At 38.7% G+C, this 26,439-nt stretch overlaps 1 protein-coding gene across 3 annotated transcripts in view; it reads left to right on the top strand.

Moving 5' to 3' along the window:
- Positions 1–16,552, top strand: part of MYB (MYB proto-oncogene, transcription factor) — a 32,846-nt gene extending 16,294 nt beyond the window's left edge. For all 3 annotated transcript variants that reach the window (XM_017646988.3, XM_017646992.3, XM_017646989.3), the window contains 6 exons: positions 263–405; positions 1,401–1,515; positions 1,606–1,731; positions 2,596–2,706; positions 4,249–4,356; positions 15,238–16,552. In XM_017646988.3, coding sequence (XP_017502477.3) covers positions 263–405; positions 1,401–1,515; positions 1,606–1,731; positions 2,596–2,706; positions 4,249–4,356; positions 15,238–15,354 — 720 coding nt within the window. In that variant the 3' untranslated portion in view covers positions 15,355–16,552. The remainder of the gene's footprint in view (positions 1–262; positions 406–1,400; positions 1,516–1,605; positions 1,732–2,595; positions 2,707–4,248; positions 4,357–15,237) is intronic.
- The last annotated feature ends 9,887 nt before the right edge of the window (positions 16,553–26,439 follow it).

Below are 26,439 nucleotides of genomic sequence, written 5' to 3' on the forward strand. Positions count from 1 at the left end.
ATTTATTGAGAATATTTTCTTAGGATTTTGCAAATTTCTTGACATTGACCCTCAATTTTATTTCTTAGAAATCACACTCCAAATCTTAAGTGCTCAACTGAAATAAAATAATGCCCTAACACCACATGCTTGTTAACATCTTTATTTTATATAGTTGGTCAGTAAAACATACTTGTTTGTTATCAAGGTGAGATTTTTAAATTGGCCTGAACAAAGAATCACTGTTTAATATGCAATTTTTTTTCTTTCCTCCCATATTTAGTTCTTAAACACTTCCAGTAACCATGAAAACTTAGACTTGGAAATGCCTTCTTTAACTTCCACCCCTCTCAATGGTCACAAATTGACTGTTACAACACCATTTCATAGAGACCAAACTGTGAAAACTCAAAAGGAAAATGCTATGTAAGTCCTTGGTTCAGAAATAAAATGTTTTCTCTTATTTACTTATATTTAATTAATGGAATATAGTCTCCACATGTCTGATCCTTTTGTATGTGTGTATCTTTATGGATTCACTTGTATGTACATAACCATGTATATTCCCACATGGGCTATGTCTGTCCTGGGCATGTTATAACTATCTACAGGCAGGAGGATAAACTCAATTACCTTCTATAGTTCACTTCAAAATGTCCTTTATGTGCAGAAGTAGTTGTCATATGACTCTTCAACTCAGTTTTTCTCTTTGTTCAATAAGGCCTTTTCTTCTTCACTGAAAACAAGATTTTCAACCTCCTTTCCTCTCTGCTTATAAACTTCAGAATAAGAATGAATACGATCCTTTACCTAGTTCATATTTTTTCTCTAATTTTTTCTTTTTGAAATTTATCTAAAGACAGGACCTCTACTGACATCCCCAGGAATATTAAAAGATTAGAAACCAAGGAATGATTAAGCAGTCATTTATATTCACTAAAGTGTTCATCACTTCAAAGAAATGTCAGAGAACATCGATGTGATTATAATAAGCCTTTAAAAGAAATGCAATCTTATTTCCAAGTACAATAGGTACATTTTAAATGGTTAACATATGTGTTCCATTGAGGGCCCTATTTTAATGAATAGATAAAATTCATTTGTAAATGCATCAGATCTTCATGATGCTTATGATCATTAGAAAGACCTAGAGACACTGTGTTTTCAGAAGGATTAAAGGAAAATGAAAAATATTTTAAGGCTCTTAGTCTCAGGGGAATAATACCTTTGAAATATTTGAAAGTATGTGATTGATATGCATAGCATCTTCATATTAACAATACATAGATGATTAATCAGCATACCCAATTCCACATCAGTTACAGTTTATTGTATTCAGCAGAAAAATATCAAATTTAATAGAGCATTATAAGGAACATATGTTCTTTCATATTGAACGAACACTTGTTTTCTTTTTAAAGTTTTAGAACTCCAGCGATCAAAAGGTCTATCCTAGAAAGTTCTCCAAGAACTCCTACACCATTCAAACATGCACTGGCAGCTCAAGAAATTAAATATGGTCCCCTGAAGATGCTAGTAAGTTTTAGCAAAATTCTTGGATGTAGTTGGCTTATGAGTACAAACAAAAATATTCCTCTGATGCAACATACTCACTTTTGCCTTCAGCCTCAAACACCATCTCATCTTGTAGAGGACCTGCAGGATGTGATCAAACAAGAATCTGATGAATCTGGAATTGTTGCTGAATTTCAAGAAAATGGACCACCTTTACTGAAGAAGATCAAACAAGAGGTAAACACAAGATCCTTTGGAAGAACAAGCTGTGAATCTGGCTCTCTGTTCCTCATGGGCAGCTAGAAATGTGTGGCATCAGCCCTCTGTAACAACACCGCTTTTCATACAAGATTTTCATACAAGATGCAGTTAAGAGGTACTGCCAGACTGTTGGCATATGACCTGTCACTTGGGAAGCCTACCCACTTCTGTCTACTTCATGCTTAAACAGAAAACATACTACAGAGGTTAAAGGAAGGAGAAGGAAGCAGCTTTTACTGTACTTTTTAAACCACTGATATGTAGATAGGTAGATGAGTGATACATAAGCAATTAATTTTCTGATATCATGGAGAATTGAAATTTCAATTAAAATAGCAGTATCTTTAATTAATAATATGAAAGGGAACCTAATGTGCAAGGATCAAAGTTTTAGCTTCACAGCAAGGAACATTTCCAACAGGTTAGATCCAGTGACTCCTGAATTTATTTTCATATAAGGTTTAGGGTTTAAGAGACTGGCCAAAAATTTACTTTTTTTTTTTTTTCAGTTTTATTGAGATATAATTGACAAAAACCATTAGATGTTTAAAATATATAACGGGTGATTTGCTGTACATATACACTATGAAAGGATTCTCCCCCATTGAGTTCATTAACACATTACCTCACAGAGTAGTTCATTTTTTGTTGTTGTTTTCTTTTTTTGGTGAGACCATTTAAGTTCGACTGTCTTAGCAAGTTTCATTTATACAGTAGTTACCATGTTATACATCAGATCCTCAAACCTTATTCATCTTACAGAAACTTACTCTTGAGGCTAAGTGTTTCATGGGAAGTTGCAGTTATAGAAACAACAAAGCACTTCCTGTTTGCTTGTAGGTGGAATCGCCAACTGATAAAGCAGGAAACTTCTTCTGCTCTAACCACTGGGAAGGGGAGAGTCTGAACACTCAGCTGTTCACCCAGGCTTCGCCGGTGGCAGATGTGCCCGTGAGTACATGCCCGTGTTATGAGACGTCGGCACCTCACAGAACCCTGCGTATGGCATGGGAGGCTGCTGTGGTTTCAGCACTATTTAATGCATCATATTTCTAAATATTCTCAGTTGCATGATTATTTCCTTATGATCATTGATGTTGGATATAAAGTTGAGGCTTTGTTTATGTATTGGAAATAGATTCTGTTCCACTGCAGATTTCTCTCATTGTTTCTTAGCATTTGAGAGTCTTGCCACCTAAAAAATCTGCTGCATGCTATACATATTTTCATGAAAATGGAATGTTAATTTTTTAAAATTTTCTTTTAATATACTTGTCTTCTAAATGTAATGTTTCCTCCTTGTTAAATTGACTCCTGTTAATAGATTTTATTTTCTAGAGCAGTTCTGGGTTCACAGCAAAGCAGAGAGGAGATAGAGAGGTTTCCCATACAACTCCGTCCTCACGCATGCATAGCCTCCCCCTCCATCAACATCCCCATCCGGAGTGGTTTATACTGATGAACTTATACTGACAGGTCATTATCACTCAAAGCCCATAGTTTATATTAAGGTTCACTCTTAAAGATGTACATTCTATTAGTTTGGACAAATTTATGACACTTCGCCACCATTAGAGTATCATACAGAATAGTTTCACTGCCCTAAAGATTCTTTGTGCTTCCCCTATTCTTCTCTCCCTCCCCCCCAAATCCCTAGCAACCAATGAACTTTTTACTGTTTCTACAGCTTAGCCTTTTCCAGAATGTCATATACTTGGAATCATACAGTACTGTAGCCTTTACAAACTGGCTTCTTTCACTTGATAATATGTATTTATATTTCTTCTGTGTCTTTTCATGGCTTGAAAAGCTCATTTCTTTTTAGTGCTTAGTTACTACCATTTCTAAAGTTTGTAGGGTGTGAATGGTTGTCCTTTATGGAGAGTCAAAGCTAATAACAATTGTTAATATTTATTCAGTACATACTGAGTGGTAAGTACTGTTCTAAGAGCTTTAGATGCTTTTACTCATTTAATCTTTTAAAAAACCCTGCAGGGTCAGTAACATCATTTGCATGAGACCAACTGGGAAACTGTCCTAATAAGTGATAGTTCTGGGTTAGAACTCAGAAAGTCTACTTCTAAATTCTGTACTTTTAACCATCATAGTATAATGCCATTGATTTGTAGTTCTAATATACTTCTGCACCACTGAATAGGTCTTTCACCTATTTCACCTAAATCTCACATTTTTAAAAGCATGTATTTATTAATTTCTTTAGCAGATGATTTTTGAGCGCCTCTCTGAAACCTAAACCTATGTGGGACCCAGAAGCTCTTTGTTTTAGTGGCATTTACCACAGTGAGGATTAGGGTTAGTACATAGCCGAGTTCTCCTTTTAGCTCATTGAGAAGAGAAATCCTGGCAGATAGCTGCATTTTTTCCTGCAAATGTGTATCACTTCATAGTAATCTACTCTCTGAAGGATCAGGATTGTTAGCTGTCATATTATCCAATCTCATTTAAATTTCAAATTACTCTCTTTCCCTTTAGAATATTCTTACAAGTTCCGTTTTAATGACGCCAGTATCAGAAGATGAAGACAATGTTCTCAAAGCATTTGCAGTACCTAAAAGCAGGTCCTTGGCAAGCCCCTTGCAGGTAAATATTATTTCAACATTGCTATCTTAAAAGTCATTCACTGGAAAACTATCATCTTGTTTTTGTTTTTAATGTTTTAGACATAGTGGAGTGATGCTTTTAAACAACTCTTGATGTCTAAAATAACTCCTAAAATTCCTTGTTGCTGGTTGCCACTCATGACACATGCTGGACATTTTTATTACAGTAGATTCTCAAAGCATGATGAAGTGGAACATTTCCTACTGTGGCTGAGACTAAGATTATATTACATGTGTCAATCTCTCTTCTGCTTGTAAATATTCCATAAAAAGTTTACTGGTATAGTTTACTTTTCATTAAAAATTTTTATTTTTAATGCTGTATCATGAAGCCATCAAAATTGAGACACTGTTGAGATTTTTAAATGAAGTTTGAAGTTAGACAGCAAGGAAATAATTATATTATTTGGCTATCAGAAAAAAGAAAGTCAACTGTCAATGTTGTGTGGCTCATCTGTAATTGACCATCTGCTGCTGAGTTTTAATATCAAAAGAGATTTTCCTTGTAGCTGAAGTAGGTGTATGCTGATGAAATATAACAAATTCCAAATTAATCCTGAGCCAAATGCAAAAAAGGATGCAAATTTACTCCCCTAAAGTATTTAAAGCAGTTTCCAACATTAAATACCCAACCACCTGCATCCCCCTGAGCTACGCTGAGGGAATCTTCATAAGCCCTGGAGCAGGTAGAGAACCTGCACTCAGATGTAGAAAGTCCTGTTTGTATGGGAGTTAAAGGCACTGTAACAGGGTAGTGTGCTTTGAGAGCTTGCCCTTTTCTTTAAAGGGCTCTCCCATCATCGTGGTAGGCCATCTCTCTCCAAATCATGAGACTCTTAAAACTTCCCCATTTTAGGTATATGTGATATTGAGCATTATTTTTGAAGTAATACAAATACAGCTGGAAGGGCTGTTGGCACATTTTGTTTCTTAGTTAGTCACATTGCTGCCCCTGTGGCCTCTAGCTGATCTAGCTGCTTTGGTGAAAGATGACTACTGACTGGAGTGGAGGATAGGGAGAGGCGGTGGGGACTCGGGTTGTTCCTGAGTCAGGCCTGGGTCGGGGCACCTGGAGGAGATTCAGAACATCACAAAGAAGTGGGATTTGAGAAGGAGAACCCGCTCCACCAAGGCGTAAGAGGTACACAGAAAGTGGGTTAGAATGTCAAGGGAAGGTCAGCTATTTCAGAATTTTACATAGCACTTAATCCTGGCTCTAGAAGGGCAATGCCATCTCTATTTTTCTGTCCTTCTTCCATCCTGAATTACTTGGCCCTTGGTTTCCATACCCCAGAATTTGACTAGTGCTATTAAAACATTAAACTAGATTAAGCCTTACATATATTTTGTAACCTCACCTGGGACCCAACCTGTATTTATAGTAGTATAGAAAAAGAGCATTCTAAATTTTGAAGAGCAAATGTGTATATATTTGGGGACAGTTATCATTATATAAATTGAAAACCCTTGGTTATTTTCCTAAAATTGAATCCTAGATCCTTTTGGCCTAACCAAATAGTATTTAGCCAAAACCATTAGTCCTGAACATGGTACTGATATAAAATTGTCAAGTTGTCAGTAGGTCATCCAAGCTTTTACTTTAAAGTTGCACTTTTTAAAAAATAATCAGTATGGAGCTTTATCAACGTACTTGTTTCTTAACAGAAATACTAGTTATCTTTGAAACTCAAAGCTAAGTAGTAGTTCTGTTTTATTAATTCATATTTTCTAGCATATCAACAAGTCATATTTGGCACTCTACAGATTCTAACATCTGTGTTCTGAGATTAAGCCATTTATGTATGTCATATGGTGAAGGTGGTATTTGTCTATTACACTAATCTGAATAATTAGTCAGTGCTTCTATCTGCACTGCTCAAATATATTTTAATAACCTGCTATAATCGATACCTAATTCATTTTAAGAAACACTTATTAAATGAATGAATAGTACACACCCTGTATCTCCTTTATTTTGCATCCTGGAGATCTAGCTTCTGATACAATAGAAATATGTGATCTCTACTGATTATAAATGTTTAAATATACATTGCCTATAACTTATATAATCCTGATTCAATTATATTTATGTAAGTTTTATGCATACTTCGTTAGTATAGAACATAATGCTTCATCATGTATTTCCATTGATAGTTCAGTTTAACCTAATTAGGCAGAGTCCTCATGGATGGTAATCTGGAACATACTGCGTATTTGTTAAATGACCTGACTATTAAATTTGAATTCTTTATATAACCTGTAACTTTTGTAATTTGTATTTAAAATAAATGAAATATTTAATGGGATTTTAGCCAAACAATCTAGATATTTTTATCATACTGCTTTTAATTAAAACAACTAAATATGATTCCTAGAAATTCTGATACTTCTAAAATAGAAAATATTTGCCATTTTATAGTGTGATTGTCTGTCTACCTAATTGTCTAAATAACTTTACTTAGGTACAAGAACAGTTCATTGAAGACTATAGTAACTGTGAAATTCTCTCTTGTTTCCGCTTAATTATGGAAATAATACTTTGGACAGAACACTTACCTTGAGACCCATATATTGGGCCTTTATGGTTCAGTTTCTAATGTACTTATAAATGCACATGCTTTTACATAAATATGTATACATTACATTTAGTTTTTTAAAATTAGAAATTCAAGAAGCTATGAGTTTAACATTTTATTAAAAATTTCAAGTATACATGGAAGTATAGAAAATATTCAGTGTTTTGATTTAACAGTATTAACATTTGCCATATTTATATCATCTATTTTTACAAAACATTTTAAAATTCCAGACAATCTAAATATTTTTATATTATTTTATTCTTATTTACTTCCAAAGGACATTTTCACATATAACCTAATATTTTATCCACACATTATTATTAATAAGAATTCCTTCATATTCTAAGTCTCATGCTACATTGGAATTTCTCCATTAATCCAAAAAAATTTCTTTTTATTACTTGTTTGATCAAAGTTTCACATATTGCATTTGGTTAAGTCCCTTAGATCCCTTTTAATCTCTAGGCCACTGCTGTCCAGTATACCTTCTACAGTGATGGAACTGTCCAATGTGCTGCTGCCCTACGTGATAGCCACTGGTCAAACTGAGCCCTTAAAATGTGGCTAGTGCTCCTGAGGGACAGAATTTTCAATTTTATTTAATTTAAATTATTTTAATTTAATAGCTACATTTCCTTTCTCTCTTCCTAGAATCAGCCATTTCTCCAAGGTGCTCTGATCCTTTAAGTGGGACATAGAGACCAAAATCAGGGTGCTAAGTTTGTCCATTTGTTATGTGGGTTGTCAGTGAGAAACAATGATTTTTAGTAACTCAGAACTCTCCATATATCCACTGGTCCATAAACTATAAAGCTTAAATAGGAACTAATAGCCATCATGCACAAGTAATATTTGTTTTTCAAATTGTTTATGCTTAATCTTTTCCCAGAAGAAATTTGTAGCAGCTGCATTTTGTAATTGTTTTTCTTTCTTTCTTTCTCTTTCTTTCTTTCTTTCTTTCTTTCTTTCTTTCTTTCTTTCTTTCTTTCTTTCTTTCTTTCTTTTCTTTCTTTCTTTCTTTCTTTCTTTCTTTCTTTCTTTCTTTCTTTCTTTCTTTTTTTTTTTCTTTCTTTCTTTTCTTTCTTTCTCTCTTTCTTTCTTTCTCCTTTCTCTCTCTCTCTCTCTCTCTCTTTAAGGTGCTTTCATTTTAAATTATAAAAGCAAACAGGAATCTTACAACAAACATTATCACAGATATTTTTGATATTTGTATCTTTCATTTTGCTGAGAACACATGAGATTTTCATGCTGAATCATTGTACTATTTTTCCCATATTGTGTAGGAATAGAGGATAGAGTCTTCAAGCTTATAATATGTCCACAACTGGGGAAATAAACATTCGACTAGCAAGCTTGGAGTTTGGGGCAGAAAAGGCAGATTCACTGTGGAACACTGTTCGAAAGTTATGCTGGCAGAGTCTGAGGCAGGCGCACTCCCACTTGTGCACCCACACAGTCACACTCACACACACTCACACACACACAGCTCCATCCTCAGCAAGGAGAAAAGAGCTGCAGGTTTTCCACGATATGCTTTCAATTTGCTTTACACTTTAAAATAAACAATTATATCAGTAACCATTTCTTAATGTAGACATTTTCATGAGTAGATCTGAAACTGTACTTAAGTCATAAGCCTTCTGAACTTCTGTATTTTTCTCTTAAATTATAATTTCCTTTTATTCCTATTTAAAACCCACGTATAAAAGATGTGTTCATATGTTTCTTACTCACTCACTTTCCTCTTTTTTTGTAACCACAGAATGACAGCCTTAAATTTTTATTTCCTGACTTGGCTTGTCAAGGCCCTACTTTTTTAAAACAGTGAGTTTAAGTAAATTTCTCAAGCCACTATTATTTGAACACATTTGCACATCATCAAAGAATCTTAAAATATTCTTGCAAGCAGTTAGAACTCAGTGTTTTTCAGTTCCATGTGTTTTGGATTGCCCCTATCTTTATATGGATTGTTTTTGAATTTTTCAAAATAGGGCAAACCCGTTTTGCATGATCAGCATTGCTGAGAAGTGCAATAAGCTAGCATGCAGGCCACAGGAACCTAGTTTCTAATGTCAACTCTACCATCTTCTGATAGCATGTCTTTAATTCATTAACCTCTTCAGATCAAAATACTCTTGTCTATACCATAGTATATCTTCCACTCCTCATACAGGGTTGCTACGAAGGTCAAATGGGAATAATATTGCTTTCAAAATGGCAGTATATGCACAGGGTACATTGATGGTATCTATTATTAGGCAAAGGCTGTGCATAGCCTCTGTCCTTACAAACACAGGCAGGGAGGCCTCACCAACAGCCAAGTCTTCTTGCACTGTGGTATATGATTTCCTCTAGCATGCTTTCTCATTCCCTGTTCCACACTTGCAGAACTGTGTCAGTGGGTCAACCAAAGAGATAGCTGATGCAACTGATTCCTGAAATAAAGGTAGTCAGATCTCTTTGGTGTTATGGAGATGAAAGAAACGATTGACTGGTTTTCTCTATTTTTGTGCTGCTTGTGTTGGCATGTCAACAGACACGGAAACAGTCTGCATGTGACATAGATCTTTCCGGGCATTTCTTAGCATAGTGTGGTGTTGATCTGCAACCCTGGATACCTCTGTACTCATTTGGTCCTCCCTTTGGGTCACTTTTTTTCCACTTGCCCTGGCAGTTATTCACATAACTGTCAGCATTTCAGTGACCTGCTTTCAAAATATGGTATAAGTTAAGTTTGCCATGTACAGCTTCTGGATTGAACTGAGAAAGTCTAAATGAGTGGGAAGGTATGTCCAGCTCAAATTCAGAGTGTCTTCCCGCACTGTGGATTTTTTGTTTGGTTTGGTTTGATAAACACCACCATACTGAATCATCCTCCCAGCAAGACAGAATTGCTTTAGGGCAATTTGGCACTTGTCTCAATCTTAATAGTCTGGGACTAACATGTAACTTAGGAAAGAGCTACTCTTCCCAAACACTGTGACACCCTAGGCTGTGTGATATAAACTGCTTGTAAAGCCTATAAATGTGTATGATGAAGAGACCCCTAGAGACATCTGGGACAAACTCCAAATTTGGGGATGTCCCTCCACATTACAATGGTTAACTTAGGTTTGGTGACCAAGGAAGGCACTGGTAGATGGAGTAACTTCCAGTCACCACCAGGACCTTTAATTCCCTGACTTTTAGGCTCCTGTCTAAGTTAACAACTCTGAAGTTGGGGGCATTTGTTTTGTGCAGACACAGGGAGGCAGTTCTGTGTGAGAAAAGTTTGGTAACTGTTATCCTGACCTTCAGGTTCATCCCTGACTTTCAAATCTTACACCTAAAGACTTCTCCATTTTATCTCTTATAACTGATATATTTTAAAAAGATGCCCCTTGGGGAAAGAATTTTGACTTTTAGAATTTTTTTAGTCCAGAGTACTTTCTTCACATGGTTAAAAGGGATAATCAGATAATTCTTATTCTTACTCTTTTGGACACTATTCATATATGCTTATTATTTAAAAAGAAAAGAAAAGAAAAGCAATGCCATCTCACCAGTTGCTTTGTTTTTACAAAATCTTTTTCTATGATTTAGGCAAATTCCTTATTAGGTCTGCAAGTTGTAAAGCACATCCCTTTGCCAAGGCTTTTGAGATGAGCAGCTATGTGTGAAGTTGCTGTATGAATATAGCAATAGTAGTAGTTATCCAGCACAATGGAAGAACAACTCGTATTCTAAATGAAAATGTGAAGATAATCTAATTCTGACAGAAAACCACCCTTGGACATGGTCTTGTCTCATTTTATTTCTTCTGTTTTCTACAAAGGATCTGAGTATTTATTTAAAGTGCTTTAGCAGGATATCCCAGTTAAGCTTTGACAGTCTGTTTACAGTTCACTGGTGCCCAGGGGCAATAAAGGCACATTACAGCATGAGCAAAATGACCCACAGGCGAGAGGAGGAAGAGGTGCAGTAGGATTACTAATGGGGAAATGAGGGTGGAGTGACATGTCTGCATTACTGCTGTGGGTTAGTAATTGAATAAGAATTCATGTGCAGAAATCTGTCATTATTAGCAATTCTTTGGTGTAAACGAAACTATAATTTCAGGAGAGGGATAAGGAGGATGCACAAAGATATATATGAGAGTATTCAAGAATATTCTTCCAGCACAAAGACATTTAATCTTCCTTTGTCAAAGCGATTCTGTCTGCTTTAAAGGTTGGCCTAGGGCCCAAGGCTTCAAGGTAAGGAAGAAGGAAAGAGCAAGAGGCTGCTGCCATTTCAGCAGGTCCTGAACATTTCTTGTCTTACCCAAGGGCTTCCTTTCCCTTCATGCTGAAGTTATGTGTCGTCTCTGACCGGTTTCTTCATTCACTGTTTTAAGAAGTGCTTCCTTTCCTTCTGCTCTCACAGTGCAGAAAAGGAGCTGCCCACTCACGCTGGCCTTTCTGCTCTTCACATGTGTTTCCGGCACATGGTGGTTACTGTGTCCTCATGTTTGTCTACACTGGGAGATTCAGGTGTTCCCAGTCGTCTTGCCCTCCCTAGAATTTGAACTTCAGGACTTATGTACCCCTGAAATGTCCCCCCTTCTGGAGTTTGGACATTTCAGTCAATTTGATTTGTTTCTTGGTAATTTTTCATTCTGACCCAGGAGAAGTTTTCTCAACCTGTTATAGGTTGAGTTGGTTCTCCTCAGTCCTTATCCCTGCAACGAAGAACTGAAAGGCAGAGACACAATAGCGAAGCAGAGGGAAAGTGTTATTTGAATCCACCCCAAGGCAGGAGCTGGCCAGAGTCAAGGTAGACAAAGGCCCCAATCCGTTAGGCAGGAGGTTTACATATTGCGTTCTGGTTAGGAGGCACCTCTTTGATAAGGTGGGGTTATTTGATTTACAGGTGTTTCTATCTAGTCAGCCCTCTCCAGCGAGCCTGTCCTTTCCCCAGGCTGTGGTGTGATCTGGGAAGTTCTTGATTTCCGACCATTGGGATCTGGTTGGGGAGGAAGTAATCTCCCTGCAAAGCCTGTGTGGTCTCCACATGGGAACCCCCCGTCCCATCCCCCCCTGCCACATGGGCAAAGTTTGGGAGGCTTTGTCTTTGAACCTTATCTGGGCAGCTTCTTGTTTGAGCCTTATCCTCCCCTTTTCCGGCTGCTCATGTCTATCTTTCTACCTAGCATTCCTAACAAAAACACTGATAAAAAAATATATGGTGCTCTCTTTGTACTGATCTTGTTTTAAATATCTAGTCCTGGAGCAAGAGCCATTGGTGGATAAAGTGATGAGCCATGTGGAGAAAACCAACAGGAATGCAGTCAGATGTCAAGTTGAAAATACAGTGAGCTGATGATACTTAGTATTTGAACAGATTTGGGGGATTCTGAATTAACTTCAGTACTACATTGCCAAGGAGCAGAACTTGGCTTTTATGAAAAGGCATAGTAAACGCGAGCATCAGGTAGTTTTAACATAGTATTTTAATACATTTAATTGACACGTTTAGAAAATAAATTCTATAGTAGTTCCAGCACAGCAAGTAGAAGAATTCCTAACCAAAGAAAAACAGGAGCATTCTTCTCTCCTCTTCACTTCTTTTTCCAGTCTAGTCTTCCTTCCCTTTTCCCCTCCATTCATTTGTATGTATTCTTTCAAAATATGTATCTTTGTTTTTTTGTGTGTATCTTTATATTGGTTTAGATTTGCTTGGGAAATATTGGTATATTAAGATATTTGATTCAGCTGCTTCTTTGGTCACTGTTTTTTTTAAGATCGATGCCCTTTGTTCTGGGTTCTCCACCGATTCTAAGTCCTGCCTGGTACTTCACGGTAGGCATCCACCATTTTTACCTATTCATTCTCAGATGGTGGTTATTATATGTCACATTGCTTGACTACAAACGCAAGCTCAGTGACTGAAACAGTAACATTGACTTTCATTTTTCTTTAGCTAGGCTCCTTGTGTCAGTTTTGTGCTTCAGCACTGCTCTGAAAAATTAAATCCACTGAACTAAAGCATGGAGTCTGTATGCGCAGATAGGTGAACACCAGACAAATATGTGTATTTGATCCACTTACTTGAACCTGGGGAAACACCATTCATTCAGAACTATTTCGAAGAATGCTATATATCCTGGTGATTCTGTTTAGGAAAACATTAAATGTGACTCAGTGGCAGAAGTCAGCCCCAGACACCTTCATCTGTGTCCTGTGATACACAGTTTCAGGAAAAGGTTACAATAATCTATCTTGCTATGTAGTATTTCAAGTTACGTAGGCGCCTCTGAACCCCCAGGGTGAACAGGTGTTGACTAGGACAGTGCCTTTTACATTGGTGATGAGAGCACACAACAGATGGGGCAGAAGCCAGGGAATCTAGGTTGTGTGCTATGGAAACTTTGCTCCAGCCACTAGGCAAGGAAACCCCATCACCACACAAATATCAAGTTGATTCAGAATTATACCTCTTTGCTAAAAAGTCTGATGACATCGACACCCCATCTATATGCTGCTTCCTGCATTCCCAGGCCCTGCTGACCTGACCCCACAATTGTCTGCTGATAAGAACTAACCGAGGCAGCATCTTGTACTCACCAGGGCCTGGATTCACATTCTTGCTTCATCACCTCTTAGCTGGGCAACCTTGATGATGTTGCCTAAATTCTTTTAAAAACATTGTCTGGCCTGTTAATAGGTGCAATGAACTGTACCTATGCCAAAGGTGTTCTGAGTGAGAATTAAATGAGATGATATGTGTAAAACACTTGAAAGCACGGCACATAGCACGTGTTAAATCTTGTCATATAATCTACAGTATCTCGTCCTCTCCCCTGCAGTCCCTCCCACAAGCGGTGTACAAACTGCAGCTTCCGCATGCTTTCAGGCTTTCTCCACCTGTCTATCAGAAGGCTGTACTCCTTCTTTCTCACCTGTCTACCTCAATCCTGCCTCTTCTTGCCCTTTCTCTGGAGCATCACCTTGACAGTTGCTTGTGACCCATTCCTGCTCACCTGAGCACAGCACCACAAACCTTTCACACTGCTGTGGTCATTCCCCCTGTGGCACAGGTACTCACTATGTCTCCTGAAGGACATTTGAGGCTCTAGAGAGCAGAGGCCTTTATTTTCTTATTCTCTTTTTACCCCATGGAGAAAATCCCCTCAGATGTCAATGCCAGAAATAGTTGTGCTTTTTCTAAACCACCGGTTTAGTTTTGAGCTTATGGACACCAACTCTTCTATCTGCTTATGTTTCTATTTCCTGCTTTGCATTGACTGCTAGAAAGCTCAGGGCCAAGCCTGGAGTTTATATCTAGCTGCTGCCTTGTGCTTCAAGGCAAGTGTTTTATATACAAATCTCACCCCATTTTCATTTTATTTTTCCCATATTTCTCTGTGACCCCTGCCTTATCCACTCTTTCAACCCTGTTTTCTTGTATTTATTTTGTTAGCACCTAAAATCCTTTGGAGAACAAGTAGAGCACACATAGTATATATTCTAGTTTGAAGCAACATGGAGGGAAGGCAGGAGCCTGGGCCGTGCAGAAGACAGACCTAGGTTCAAAGTGGCCTTAGGCAAGTTTTCTTCACTCTTAGACTCCATTTCCTGCCCAGCTAAAGAGAGCAGGAACCTCCCTCACACAGCTCAACAGCCGGGTGGCCGTGCTGTGTGAACCACTATGTGTGTGAAGTGCCAAACCCTGGCCTGATGTGGGTGCCACCCATAAGATACTAGTTCCATCTTGTGCCTTCCTGTGTGTCTTTAAAAAGTGAGCTATCCCGGCAAACCGGTATTTCTAAATTAATAGATGTTTAACTGATATTTTAAAAGATATACTCTGTTTGTGCTGATCCATTCCAGCACCTCCGGGAACTTCTCTCAGAGAATTCAAGCACTCACCAGTTTGCCTGATGGGTAAATAAATGCCCAGAGCTCACCTTAGGTATCTGGGGAATTATGCTCGTTCCTGGTTCCAACTCTGTAACATCGCCTGTAAGACAACAGATACTCAAGTATAAGGCGGCGGCCATGTGATACTATTGACCCTATTTTGAGTGGGTTTCCTCCCTTGGCGATTAAACAGTTCTTGATAGTTGATGCATCTCTTTAAGAATGTGGGATTCCTGGATGTCGGAGAGCCAAGATTTTCTCTGCCAAAGGCTCCCTGGTATCTAGCACTTGCTGTCTGGAGGGCACAATGCCCTGTGCTGGCTCCGCTGGGACTGGGAATTCCCTTGTGGGCTGAGGTAGGGCCTTCCTGTCTCACCGCGTTGCCCTCCTTTCCCCCATTAGCCTTGTAGCGGCGCCTGGGAAGCTGCGTCCTGCGGGAAGACAGAAGATCAGGTGACGGCCTCCGGTCAGGCTCGTAAATACGGGAACGCCTTCTCAGCCCGGACTCTGGTCATGTGAGACGCTTCCGGACAAGCATTATGGTTTTCAGAACACTTCAAGTTGTCTTGGGATATATCGTTCCTCTACATGAAACTTTTCATGCATGGGAGAAGAGCCTATTTTTGTTGTGGTACAACAGTTGAGAGCAGCACCAAGTGCATTTAGGTGGATGAAATCTTACCGGATTTCACCCAACTAAAAGGTTTTTTTTTTAAATAAATAACAGTCTTACCTAAATTATTAGGTAATGAATTGTAGTCAGTTGTTAATATCTTAATGCAGATTTTTTAAGCGTAAAATGATTTATCTGTATTTTAGAGTATCCAATGGACCAGTATTTTTACCTGTGATGAGGTTTTTGAAATTTTACACAAAAAGAAGGTACTCCAATATTTCACTTTTCTTAATCACTAAACACAATGCATTACTATAAATGTTGGCTGAATACCATGGGATAATTCATCGAGATTGTAAATGCTCATTTATGGTTAGTCACATTGGAGGTACATTTATTGTACTGAACCATTTTATGAGGTTTTTGTTAGCTTGCTTTAAAGATTATTACTGTATGAAATAGTTTTATAAAAAAATTATATTTTTATTCAGTAATTTAATTTTGTAAATGCCAAATGAGAAAATGTGTTTTGCTGCTATGGTCTTAGCCTGTAGACATGCTGCTAGTATCAGAGGGGCAGTAGAGCTTTGAACGGAAAGAAAAGAAACTTGGTGTTAGGTAATTGACTATGCACTAGTATTTCAAAACTTTTTTATTTTTTATATATGTATACATATATATATATACTTTTATTTTTCCTTTTGTAATACATTGGAAAAGTTGTTTGGGAGATTTTGCATTTGTTATTGTGGTTTTTTTCTTTTTCTTTTTTTTTTTTTTTGTTGGTTTCTAAGAGCATGCATTGCACTTCTTTTTTGGGAGATCTATGTCGTTTTTGTCCTTTGTTTTGTTCTGAGTTCAGCCTGACCGTTCTTTAATTCAGGGGTTATGTGTGTGAACAGCATCCCCCACGGTTGCTAAGTGTCTGATCTCAGAACTGCTGCACAGAGCCTGTGTCTGTGGCTGGGGTCGAGAGCCTGGGGTCGAGAGCCAGTTGCTGCCTTAAGAACATTTGGTGCAAGATGGCCAGCACTGAACTTTTGATGTGACAGAGTACTTACTGCCTTGTAGTGAAATAAAGCTGTGCCCTTATTTTACTTACTTTTGACTTCTCTCTTGTGATTGTTACAATAGTTACACATTTAAGAAAATGGAGTGAACTCTGAGCACTTCCTTTCATTAATAATTTGCACACCGTCTGAACTTAATGTGGAGAAGCCAAGGATCTTTACTTTGGAGAAAGAAGAACAAGCAAACTAAGTTCAGCAGTCCACAAAATAATCAGATGCAGAATGACAGCTGCGAGGAATCTTCCAGAACGTATCAGTCAGGGTTCCAGCAGCATTCTAACTGGGGTAATGTGAGGAGAGTCTGTTCACAAGGGTCCTGATCCCATGGATGTGAGCAGGGGGCGGGAGAACCACATGGTGGGGCGCGTGCATCTGAGAGCAGGCCTGAAGGACCCTTTGCCATGCCGTGGCGGGGGGGCCCTCTAAAGCAGAAGCCCTGGAGAGGAGCAGAGACCTTCGGGGACCTCACTGGGAGAGAACCAAAGTAGTCCCCGGCTTTGCTTCCCCTGTCTCTCCCATCTCCGCCACCAGTCTTTATTGCAGAACTGACCAGAAGCTAAAGGGCAAGGGGGCTTTACCTGGGATGTAAGGCAGCCAGTCAGCCTCCTCGGGCAGAGGGCATCTTTCAGTTGCGGCAAGAACGGTGACTTCCAGCCAAGTCATCAGTTCAGTCCAACTCCCTGTTTTACAGATGAACCTCCACTGGCTTCCATCTCAGCTCAGTACTCTTTTCACTGGCCTACAATATTCCTTCACATGACACTTTATAGTTTCCTCTAGTCACTTTTTTCCAACTAAAATATTGGATTTCCACATAATACACTTAGTGTTCTTAGAGCCAAGGATTTGTTACCCCTAATCACTAGTCTTTAAGACTGTTTAGTATTCTTTGATTGCTTTTCTGATAGGCTAACACATCATCCCAGTATTAGAAAGCTTTTTATATTCATGCATTCTTAGATGTTCCCAGATGCTGACTCTACCCCTTACCAGCAGTTTGAACTTGGACAAGTCACTGACCTTTCTGAGCCTTGTTTCTCCATCTTGTAAAATGAGTTCATTCTTACAATGAACTCTTGTTAAGTAACACACTATACAAATGTTTGTTAATACATACGCTTACCATGATTAAATGTAGGGTATCAGATGTTCATTTGACCGATAACTTTGCATTGCTGACTGCAAAGTTAAACTTAGGGGTTGTATTATTACTATTAAAATAAATTAATGGCAAGATTGAACTCAGCATTATTTAGAACTGAAATAAGCATTTACTTTTCCAACAAGTATGTAGCCTAATAACTAGAAACTGAAAACCTGAACTAGTGAAAAGCAGTGTAGGTCTAGGTTTTATGTACAAATACTCACACTCATTAACACACATTTCAGAAGCTTGTCCTGGTCATTTTTGTTTAATCATCCTCTCTACACAGAGATTCAGTAAAACAAATGGAAACAATATTACTGACTACTTGAAGGAAAGGTTATCCTCTTGAGTTCTTATGTATAAAACTTATGTCCACATGTGTGCATCCAGGGCACAGGAGAGATGCTGAGATTCTGATGTATCTCCCAGCAGCTGACAGGTCAAGATGAGAAAAATGTGCAGGGAAGAACTTCTTTGCCTCTTTAGAAATTATAAAATATTACAACTGGAAGGGGCTTTAGATGTAATAATGGACTTCCCCTGCTTGCCACAGTGCTTTATTGAAAGAAAACCAGCTCTGGGGCCGGGCTATTGGTTTGAATTCAGATTCCCCTTTACCAGCTCTGTAACTTTTATGAGTTTTACTTAATCTCTCTCAGCTTTGTTTTACTTATATGACATTTTACTTATATTGGAGATAAAAATGCATATCAAGGTTGTTAGGTATTGTGAAGATTAGAAAATTTCTGGTATTTTTGTAAAAAGTTGCCATGCCTGTTGATTGGGTACGGCACCGTAATGACTCGCAATCAATCAAAGAAGTCTATTACCTAGCAATGAATACCACTGCAGTCTATGTCCCTGATCCATTCTTTGTGTTAAAACTAACTTTAAATCTACATCATATTCTCTCAAAATACTCCTAATCATTCTAACATATAGTTAGATATGCTTCTTCTTGTACAAATGTATTTGGGAAGCATAGGGCCATATTTTTCCTTAAATTTATTGGTTGCTGGTTTGAAAAAGGAAACTAGTAGATAAAACACGATGTGAAGATCTATTACTCTGCACTTAAAATATGTTTGGTGCTTATTTGTTTCCTTTAAACATCGCTCTTATGAAAAAAATCTTTACCACTTTTAGAGGGTAGAATTAAAAAGAGGGTAGAATTAAAAGAAAGTCAGCTAAAATGCAAAATACCTTTTTTTTAATAAAGTTACCTTGTATACAATTATACACAGTAACTTTGGAAACTGCAGCAAGATGATGCTGAGCTATAATCTTGGGGAACTTGTTAGTGTTTTGGTAATATATAGGCAAGGATTCTTTTTAACTAACATTCAATGCTAATAATGAGATTGGAGAGATGGGTATTTGCCTTATGGACCACATTGCTTTAATTCAACTTGTGTATGGTACCTATTATAAGCTAAGCACTGTTTTGAAGTTGGGATTAGAGCTCAAAACAAGAGAGATAAGAATTCCTGCCCTCTATGAGCTTTCATTCTGGTGGGAGATACAGATGAGTCAGTGGATAATTGTAGTAGCTGAACAATAGAGTAACACAGACCAACTCTAGACTTGGAGGAATAATGCAGGTTTCCCACAGAATTGGCATTAAGCAGGACTGACAGATAAAGCCAAGCTAAAGTTGGGGTAGGAATTTGAGTGGGGAGGGGATATGGGTAATTTGCTGGAGAGAAACGCCCAAATACACTAACTTGTCTTACTTCTAATTCACAATGGCAAACTGCAACTGGGCACTCAGGCAATTCTACTACTGCAAGGATATCCTCTAGTTTCATCTTTTCCCCATGCTCTGGACACGAATTTCATACCTTCTCCTGCCAAACCTCTCCATCCTATCTCCACCCAACTCCTGGCTGATGACCTTGACTCATAATCAGTGAGAAAATAGAAGCATTCACCTTCCCACCCCAAAGCATCACAGACCCGCACACGTCCCCCAGTCCATGCCTTCCCTCTTGTCAACGTGGGAGAACAGTCCGCTGCAGTCAGGCCAGCTCTTCCATCTGGCCTCTGCACACTTGTATCCTGGGATTCCTGTATCCAGGGGCTCATCCTGCAGATGTTATCTTTCCCCTATATCATGATGTCTCCCTCTCTTCTGAATCATTTTATCGCATTAACATGCTCTACATCTCCTAGCAGTAAAAAATAATACCCCCCTTTATCCCATGTCACCAACATACAGCCCCACTCATCTGCTCTAGATTCTTCTCAGCAAAACTGCTTAAGGGACCTTCTCTCACCACGGTCCCTACTTCCTTGTGTTGCCTCCTCCGCAGGCCATGCCCCGTGACCTTTCATCGCCCCTACTCCACCATGCTTGCTCCCATTCTTATTACCCGCAGGCTACACCGTTGCTAAATCCTGCGGTCACTGCTTAGGCCTCATTTTAGTTGACCTATTGGCAGAATTCAACAACACTGAGGCTTTCTTGAGTCACTTTGCTCTCTTGGCTTCCAAGCACTACTCCTTGTTTTCCTCCTTCCTCCCTGGTTTCCTCTTGTTAAACAACAAAAATTCAACCGGTAAATATAAAGATCTACTTGGTTTTCTTCAGCAGTTCGTGCATCAGGCAGAGTCCCATCCAGCAAGTAGAAAGGAGCTTCCAGGAGCTACGCAAAATGAAAGCATTTTATAAGCAAGAATGGGGGCAGTTGAAGAAAATGAAAGGATTGTTTCAGGCATGTTCACCTTCCCTGAGTGGAGGAGGCAGGAGGCTCTCTCATGCACATCACCTCGCTAGTGCTGATCAGAAAAATTACAGACTGATTGTTTTGAAATTCCACTCCTAAGAGAGGCTGAAATTGCAATTAGGTGGGATGTTGTCTTGGTGGGGCTTAGCATAGGTGACTCTATTTTGGACCTGACACTTCTTTTTAACACTGTGTGCTCCCCTCCTCTCCTTGGACTCAGAGTGGTCCTTTCTCCAACACTTTCTGCAGGAGTTCATCACTGCTATTGCTTTAAATACCAAGTCTACTTTCAGCTCAGACCCTGTTTCCTAATTTCTTAGAATTTCTTCATTTCTCAAGCCAAAAAATTCAAGTGTCATCCTGAATGTCTGTCTCCCTTTACCTATTACCCCTCCTTACAACCAAGCACTCAAAGACCTGAGTATTTTACCTCAAAGATACACCTTAAACATGTCCACTTTTCTCCATTGTCAATAATGATATTGTTAGTAATGACACAATATGTGTTAAGTGCTCACTATATGCTAGGGAAGAAGGAAGAGGCAGAGAAGGAGCCTGGCAGAGAGAAGAATAATGGAGACATCGGAGAGCTCAGAGCGAGGAGAAGCAGAAAGGGAAACCAGGGGGAAGAGGAAAGAAAAGAGGCTAGAGAAGAAAGCCGTGTAAATGCTCTTGAAAAGTCTCAACTTCGTCCTTAGAGATACAGTGAGTCATTGAATGGTTTTAGGCCGGGAAGTAAAATGATTAACTTATACCTGACTTACATAAGTAATTCTGTTCAAATCCCCTTTTAACAGATAGTATAAAATCAAAGATTAGGTCAGCAGGGCCAAGTGATGGCAGTCCACATTTTATACTCAGTGAATTAGGTTTTACATGGTATGTTTCCTACTGCTTCTTAATTCCCAAAGAATGTGCTTTAATCCCAGAAAATCTTATTGAAGAATACCTTTTGATTTGAGGTTCATAAAGGCTTTTACACTTTATAGTATATAAGGTAATTAGTACAGAAAGAATTATTTGCATAAAACACTTTCTCCTTTAAGAGCAGTATATTTTCAACAAACTAATAATTCATCTAAAAATCATCCTTGTCATTTTTAAAACCAAATCATCCACTGACTTTTTAAAACGTGGTATGATACTTGGTTTGCCCAGTATTGTACCCATTAAGGGAACCTGCCAGTATTTGTTCTTGAAAAGTGTCTTCAGCTTGCTTTTACATTTATTTTATTTTTCTCTTGAATCTAGACTTCTTTAGAGTCCAGTGGTTTTCAGACTTCTTTAGGCATCAGAAACACACTGAGAACTTGTTTTAAATGGAGATTATTGACCTCACTCACTCAGGAATTCTGATTCATAAGTCAGGTGTAGACCTAGGAATGTTTTAAAATGCTTCTAGGTGGTTCTAATGTAGATGGTCTGAGGGGACCACACTAGAAACCTTGCCTTAAAAAAAAACCTTTTTCTCCTCTGAACCTTATACCTTCCTTCAAACACTCCCCCTAGCTTTCAGTTCCTGTGGAATCCATAAATCTTCATTAAAATGCCCACTGGTCTGTGGAATATTAGAAAAATATTAAGCCCATAACTCTAAGTAGAGTTCCTTAAGAACAGAAAATCACTGTATTAGAAATGCTGGTAATTTGGCTAAACTTGGCCTTCAGATCAATTTTCGGTTTGATCTTTACCATAAGTGGGGAAGCATAATTTTACTCACAGTATATCTGAATCTCATTAATAATATGGTTCTATTGCACATGATCTGTCAAAAGGGAATTTATATCTCAAAAAGTTCAGCACATAAGCAAAAAACAAAAACACCATTTTTGTCCACAAGTCTCTGGTCTAAACCAGTCTCTAATCAACTTGCAGAGCCCTTGTTCAATTACACCTCTGTGCTTTGGGATTTCTATTTAAATGGAAGAAGTTTTTAATCCTGTATATAGTTACAAAGTACACAGAGGTCCTCAGATCAAGGACAACAAAATTCCAAGAAAGTTCCACTAACCCAAAGACATTGGAATACTTTGGGTTATTTTGTGAGGTTTCCCTGCTAGAAGACATCCTCCGAAATGAATTTGTTAGTTAACAAATCACTCTTTTTTTGTTTGTTTTGTTTTCTATGTCTTTTTTTTAATTAAGGTATCATTGATAAACAATCTTATGAAGTTTTCACATGAACAACATTGTGGTTTCAACATTCACCTATATTATCAAGTCCCCCCCATCCCATCCCATTGCAATCACTGTCCATCAGCATAGTAAGAATTTAACAAATCACTCTTAGCCTGTGTTTGGGGGCCAATGTTAAGGACAGAGCTAGGATTTTTTGTCACTCAGTCACTTTTCTAAAGAATCTAAATCCATCCAACTAATAGTCCCAGATATCTAACAATGGACAGACTCTCCTGCCTTCCCAGTCTTGGTCACTTTCAAGTCAGTGCAAGCAGGGACCAGGTGCACAGCCTGAAGCACACTGGAATGGTGGTCAGTGGCTAGGGTAGTAGCCACTTGGCTTTACTCAGATCATCCCAAATCCATTTCCTTCCCCAATTTCAAAGCTGCCAAAATGAAAAGACATTAGAAACATGTATTTTGGTTAAATATCGTGCATTAAAGATGTATATTAATGCCACTCCATCAAGAAATTCCATCAATGACAAAGAAGGGAGAAATAAGGAGCATAAATATACAAGTCAAAGAGAACCGAAAATAACAGATAAGACTTGATTATTTGCCAAGAATCTAACTCATTCACTTATTCAACAAATACGTATTGAGCACTTCCCAGGCAAGGCAGAATTCAAAACTATATCTAATCTAATATATGTATTTTTCAAAATGTTTGTGGAACAATATTGTCCTGAATACTCCCAAAAGAACTAAGAAAGTGGACTGATTCAGATTTTCTATTTTAATAACCATATTTAAGTCTAAAATGTCCTTTTTATTTTTAAACATTTCTGACCTCAGAACATCTTTAACATTGTCTGATTTTTACTTTTGAAAATTGTTATTAAATTCATAGAGCCTTATACTTGATATATCCATAAAATAAAGGAAGAGCTTTGAACTTATATGCAGAAATTTCTGAAAGGATTCTCTAGCTTTTTATTAATAAATATTTAGCCCCCCACAAACTTTGTCCACTTTTCCCAGGCACATCAGAGCCTTTTGCTTATTAACTCATGGGTTGGTGCATGTCTGATCCACTCCAGGGTGGGAACTGCCTTTTATCTCCAGTGTCTAACCCAATGTCCAACATGTAGTATGTGCTTAAGAATATTTGGAAAATCCATGACAGAATGTGAGTTAGCATCATGACATGGTCTCACCTCTGCCCTATCTGTTAACTATGGTCAACTACTTCATCTTTCTGTGTTTGCTCAGCTATAACATGAGTTTGCATAAGCTCAGCTATAGATTCCTTCCCACTCTAACCATCTCTAAGTAAGTGAAATCATCAAGGTGCTGCAAATAGAAACTACAGTGATTTAGTTGACATACACATTGCTCATGAAGGCAATGCATTTGATAACAGTTACAGGCTAAATTATGTCCCCCCTAAATTCATATGTTGAAATCAACCCCAACCACCTCAGAATGTGACTGTATTTGGAAATTGGGCCTTTATAGGGGTAATTAAGGTAGAATAAAGTCATTCAAGTGGATCCTAATCCAATATGAATGATGTTCTTAGAGAAGAAATTAGGATACACATACATGCACAGAGACGATGTGAAAACATAGGAAAACAACCATCTGGGGCCAGAGGAGACAGACCGAGGGGCCCCTGGCTAGTGATTCTGAGCCAGCTATAAGAGATAAAAGCATTTCTCCCAACCTGTCTTTCCCCTTTACTTACTTCAGTTCCACTGTATTCAGAGGCCACGCATCCTGGGCTGGGAACATACTTCCCCATCGGAGCTACAGTACCGGAGGTGATATGTGCAGTCAGTCTTGAGCACCACTGGGCTGCTGAGAACTTTCGGCAACACCCAGGTACTGGGTGCTATGAACTCCTTCCACCTGGAGAGAAAGTGTGGACAGTTGTAATGAACAATTGGGGTAATCACCACTGCAAACCTAAGCCTGCATCAATCACCTGGAGGGCTTATAAAAATCACAAATTGTGGAGTCCCACCCTCAGAATTCCTAATTCTGTAGGCCTGGGGTGGGGCCCAAGAATTTGTACTTCTAATGAGGTCCCAGGTGACGTTACTGTTGGCTCAGGACCCATACTCTGAGGCCCACTATACTATTACTCTTCCATGGACACAGTGTTTAGCTCATGGTAAGTCTTTCATGAATGTTTGTTGACCAGCAATGGGAGGATTGTGGCAGCAAATAGAGCTGCTGGTTTCTCTACACTAGATACTAGGTCTGTAGCAGTGAACAAGACAAACAGTGTCTGTCCTCATGGAGCTTATGCTCTGGGGAGAAATACAGAATTTCAAGGGTAAATACAAACATTACTAAAGGCAAACATGGAATACTATAGCAGCACAAAGAAATCTCCTTGCCTAATGGTTCCTAGCCCTCTGAAAAGTCCCTTTTATTAAATTCCATGTTGCCAAGTTCTATCATCACTAGGCCTGTTGGCATCCAAGAACAGAACACTCACTTAGGAAAATAGAGATGAAGAAAAAGAGAAAGACAGAGAATGAGAATGAAAGAAAGCTGGTTGATAGATAAGAAAAGTAAAAAGTGTGTTTGGCCAAGAGTCAGATGGAGGTTCCCACTTGGGTCTTATCACCACCTGTATTAGTCAGCTCGGGCTACCATTACAAAATACCACAGAATACAGTGACTTAACAGAAATTTATATTCTCACAGTCTGGAGGCTGGAAGTCTGAGATCAGGGTGCCACCATGGTCAGGCTCTAGTGAAGTTTCTCTTTCTAACTTACAAATGCCACCTCTTTACTGAATCCTTGCCTGGCCTTTCTGTGGTGTGTGCACATGGGGAGAGCAAGACAGCTCTCTTTCTCTTCCTCTTCTTATAAGGCCACCGACCTATCAGATCAGGACCCTACCTATGACCTCCTTTAACTTTACCTCCTAAAATCCCTATCTCCAAGTATGAGTTACATTGGGGGTTAGGGCTTTAACAGGAATTTTGAGGGGACACAATTTAGTCCAACCGCTGACTATAAATACAAGCTTAGTTAGTCAACTCTAAAATTGTATTGTCTCTAATATATATCCTATAATACTTCCCCCACAGACATGGAGGTGTGAGTGAAAATTACATAGCTCATCCCTCTGCTCTTCTTACACACACATAGCCTCCAGAACACCACTTACGACTGGAAAGCCCAAAGCCACGTGCCGACTCCGGTCTTGTGGAGAGCTCTGTGGTTGTCTGGGGTATCGTGGCAGTTGAATGGCCTCATTGCCCAAGTAGTATTCCATTCCTACAGCTCATTCTGTGTTCTCTCCCGTTGCCTCTGGCTCTGCAGTCCTCCCCACCACAAGTGCTCCCTCTAAACCCCATCCATCTCTCTTGCAACAGTTACAGCCTCAAACTATCCCCATAACCCATTAGAAAGACATGCCTGTTTTTATCCTGGCCTTCCTTTTTGAATACTTTTCTACAAACTATTACTAGAGACCCTATTTTTCAAGCCAAGGTCCAAGTAATCATGTCCGTAGGGAAATCTGTGAATAATTATTACTACACCAATAATAGACTTAGTGGAGCAGAATCTGCCCTTTCTCTTTATACTGCAAGACAGTTGCCTATGTTCCTCCAAAATCCCCTCTTTCGATTCTCTAATTGCTCCCCTCTCTGTGCTCTCCTGGTAGATGGCAACATTTTGTAAATATCTGCTTATCCCCAAGCAGGGTGGTTGTGGTTTCGGCAGTGTGAGGAGGAGTCCTGGGGCTTCACTTACAGGACAAACTGCCAGTAGCCAGAGTCAAGCAGCCATAGAATTTCCCCTGCGTGACTTACAAAACTATCAGTGTATGCTGGAATTTCAAGGTTCCCAAAGCTGTAAGCATCAAATCCTTTGGTAAGGCTGGTTCTCTTCAGTTCAGT

The sequence above is a fragment of the Manis javanica genome, chromosome 13 (genome assembly GCF_040802235.1).
Source record: "Manis javanica isolate MJ-LG chromosome 13, MJ_LKY, whole genome shotgun sequence".
Taxonomy (NCBI): domain Eukaryota; kingdom Metazoa; phylum Chordata; class Mammalia; order Pholidota; family Manidae; genus Manis; species Manis javanica.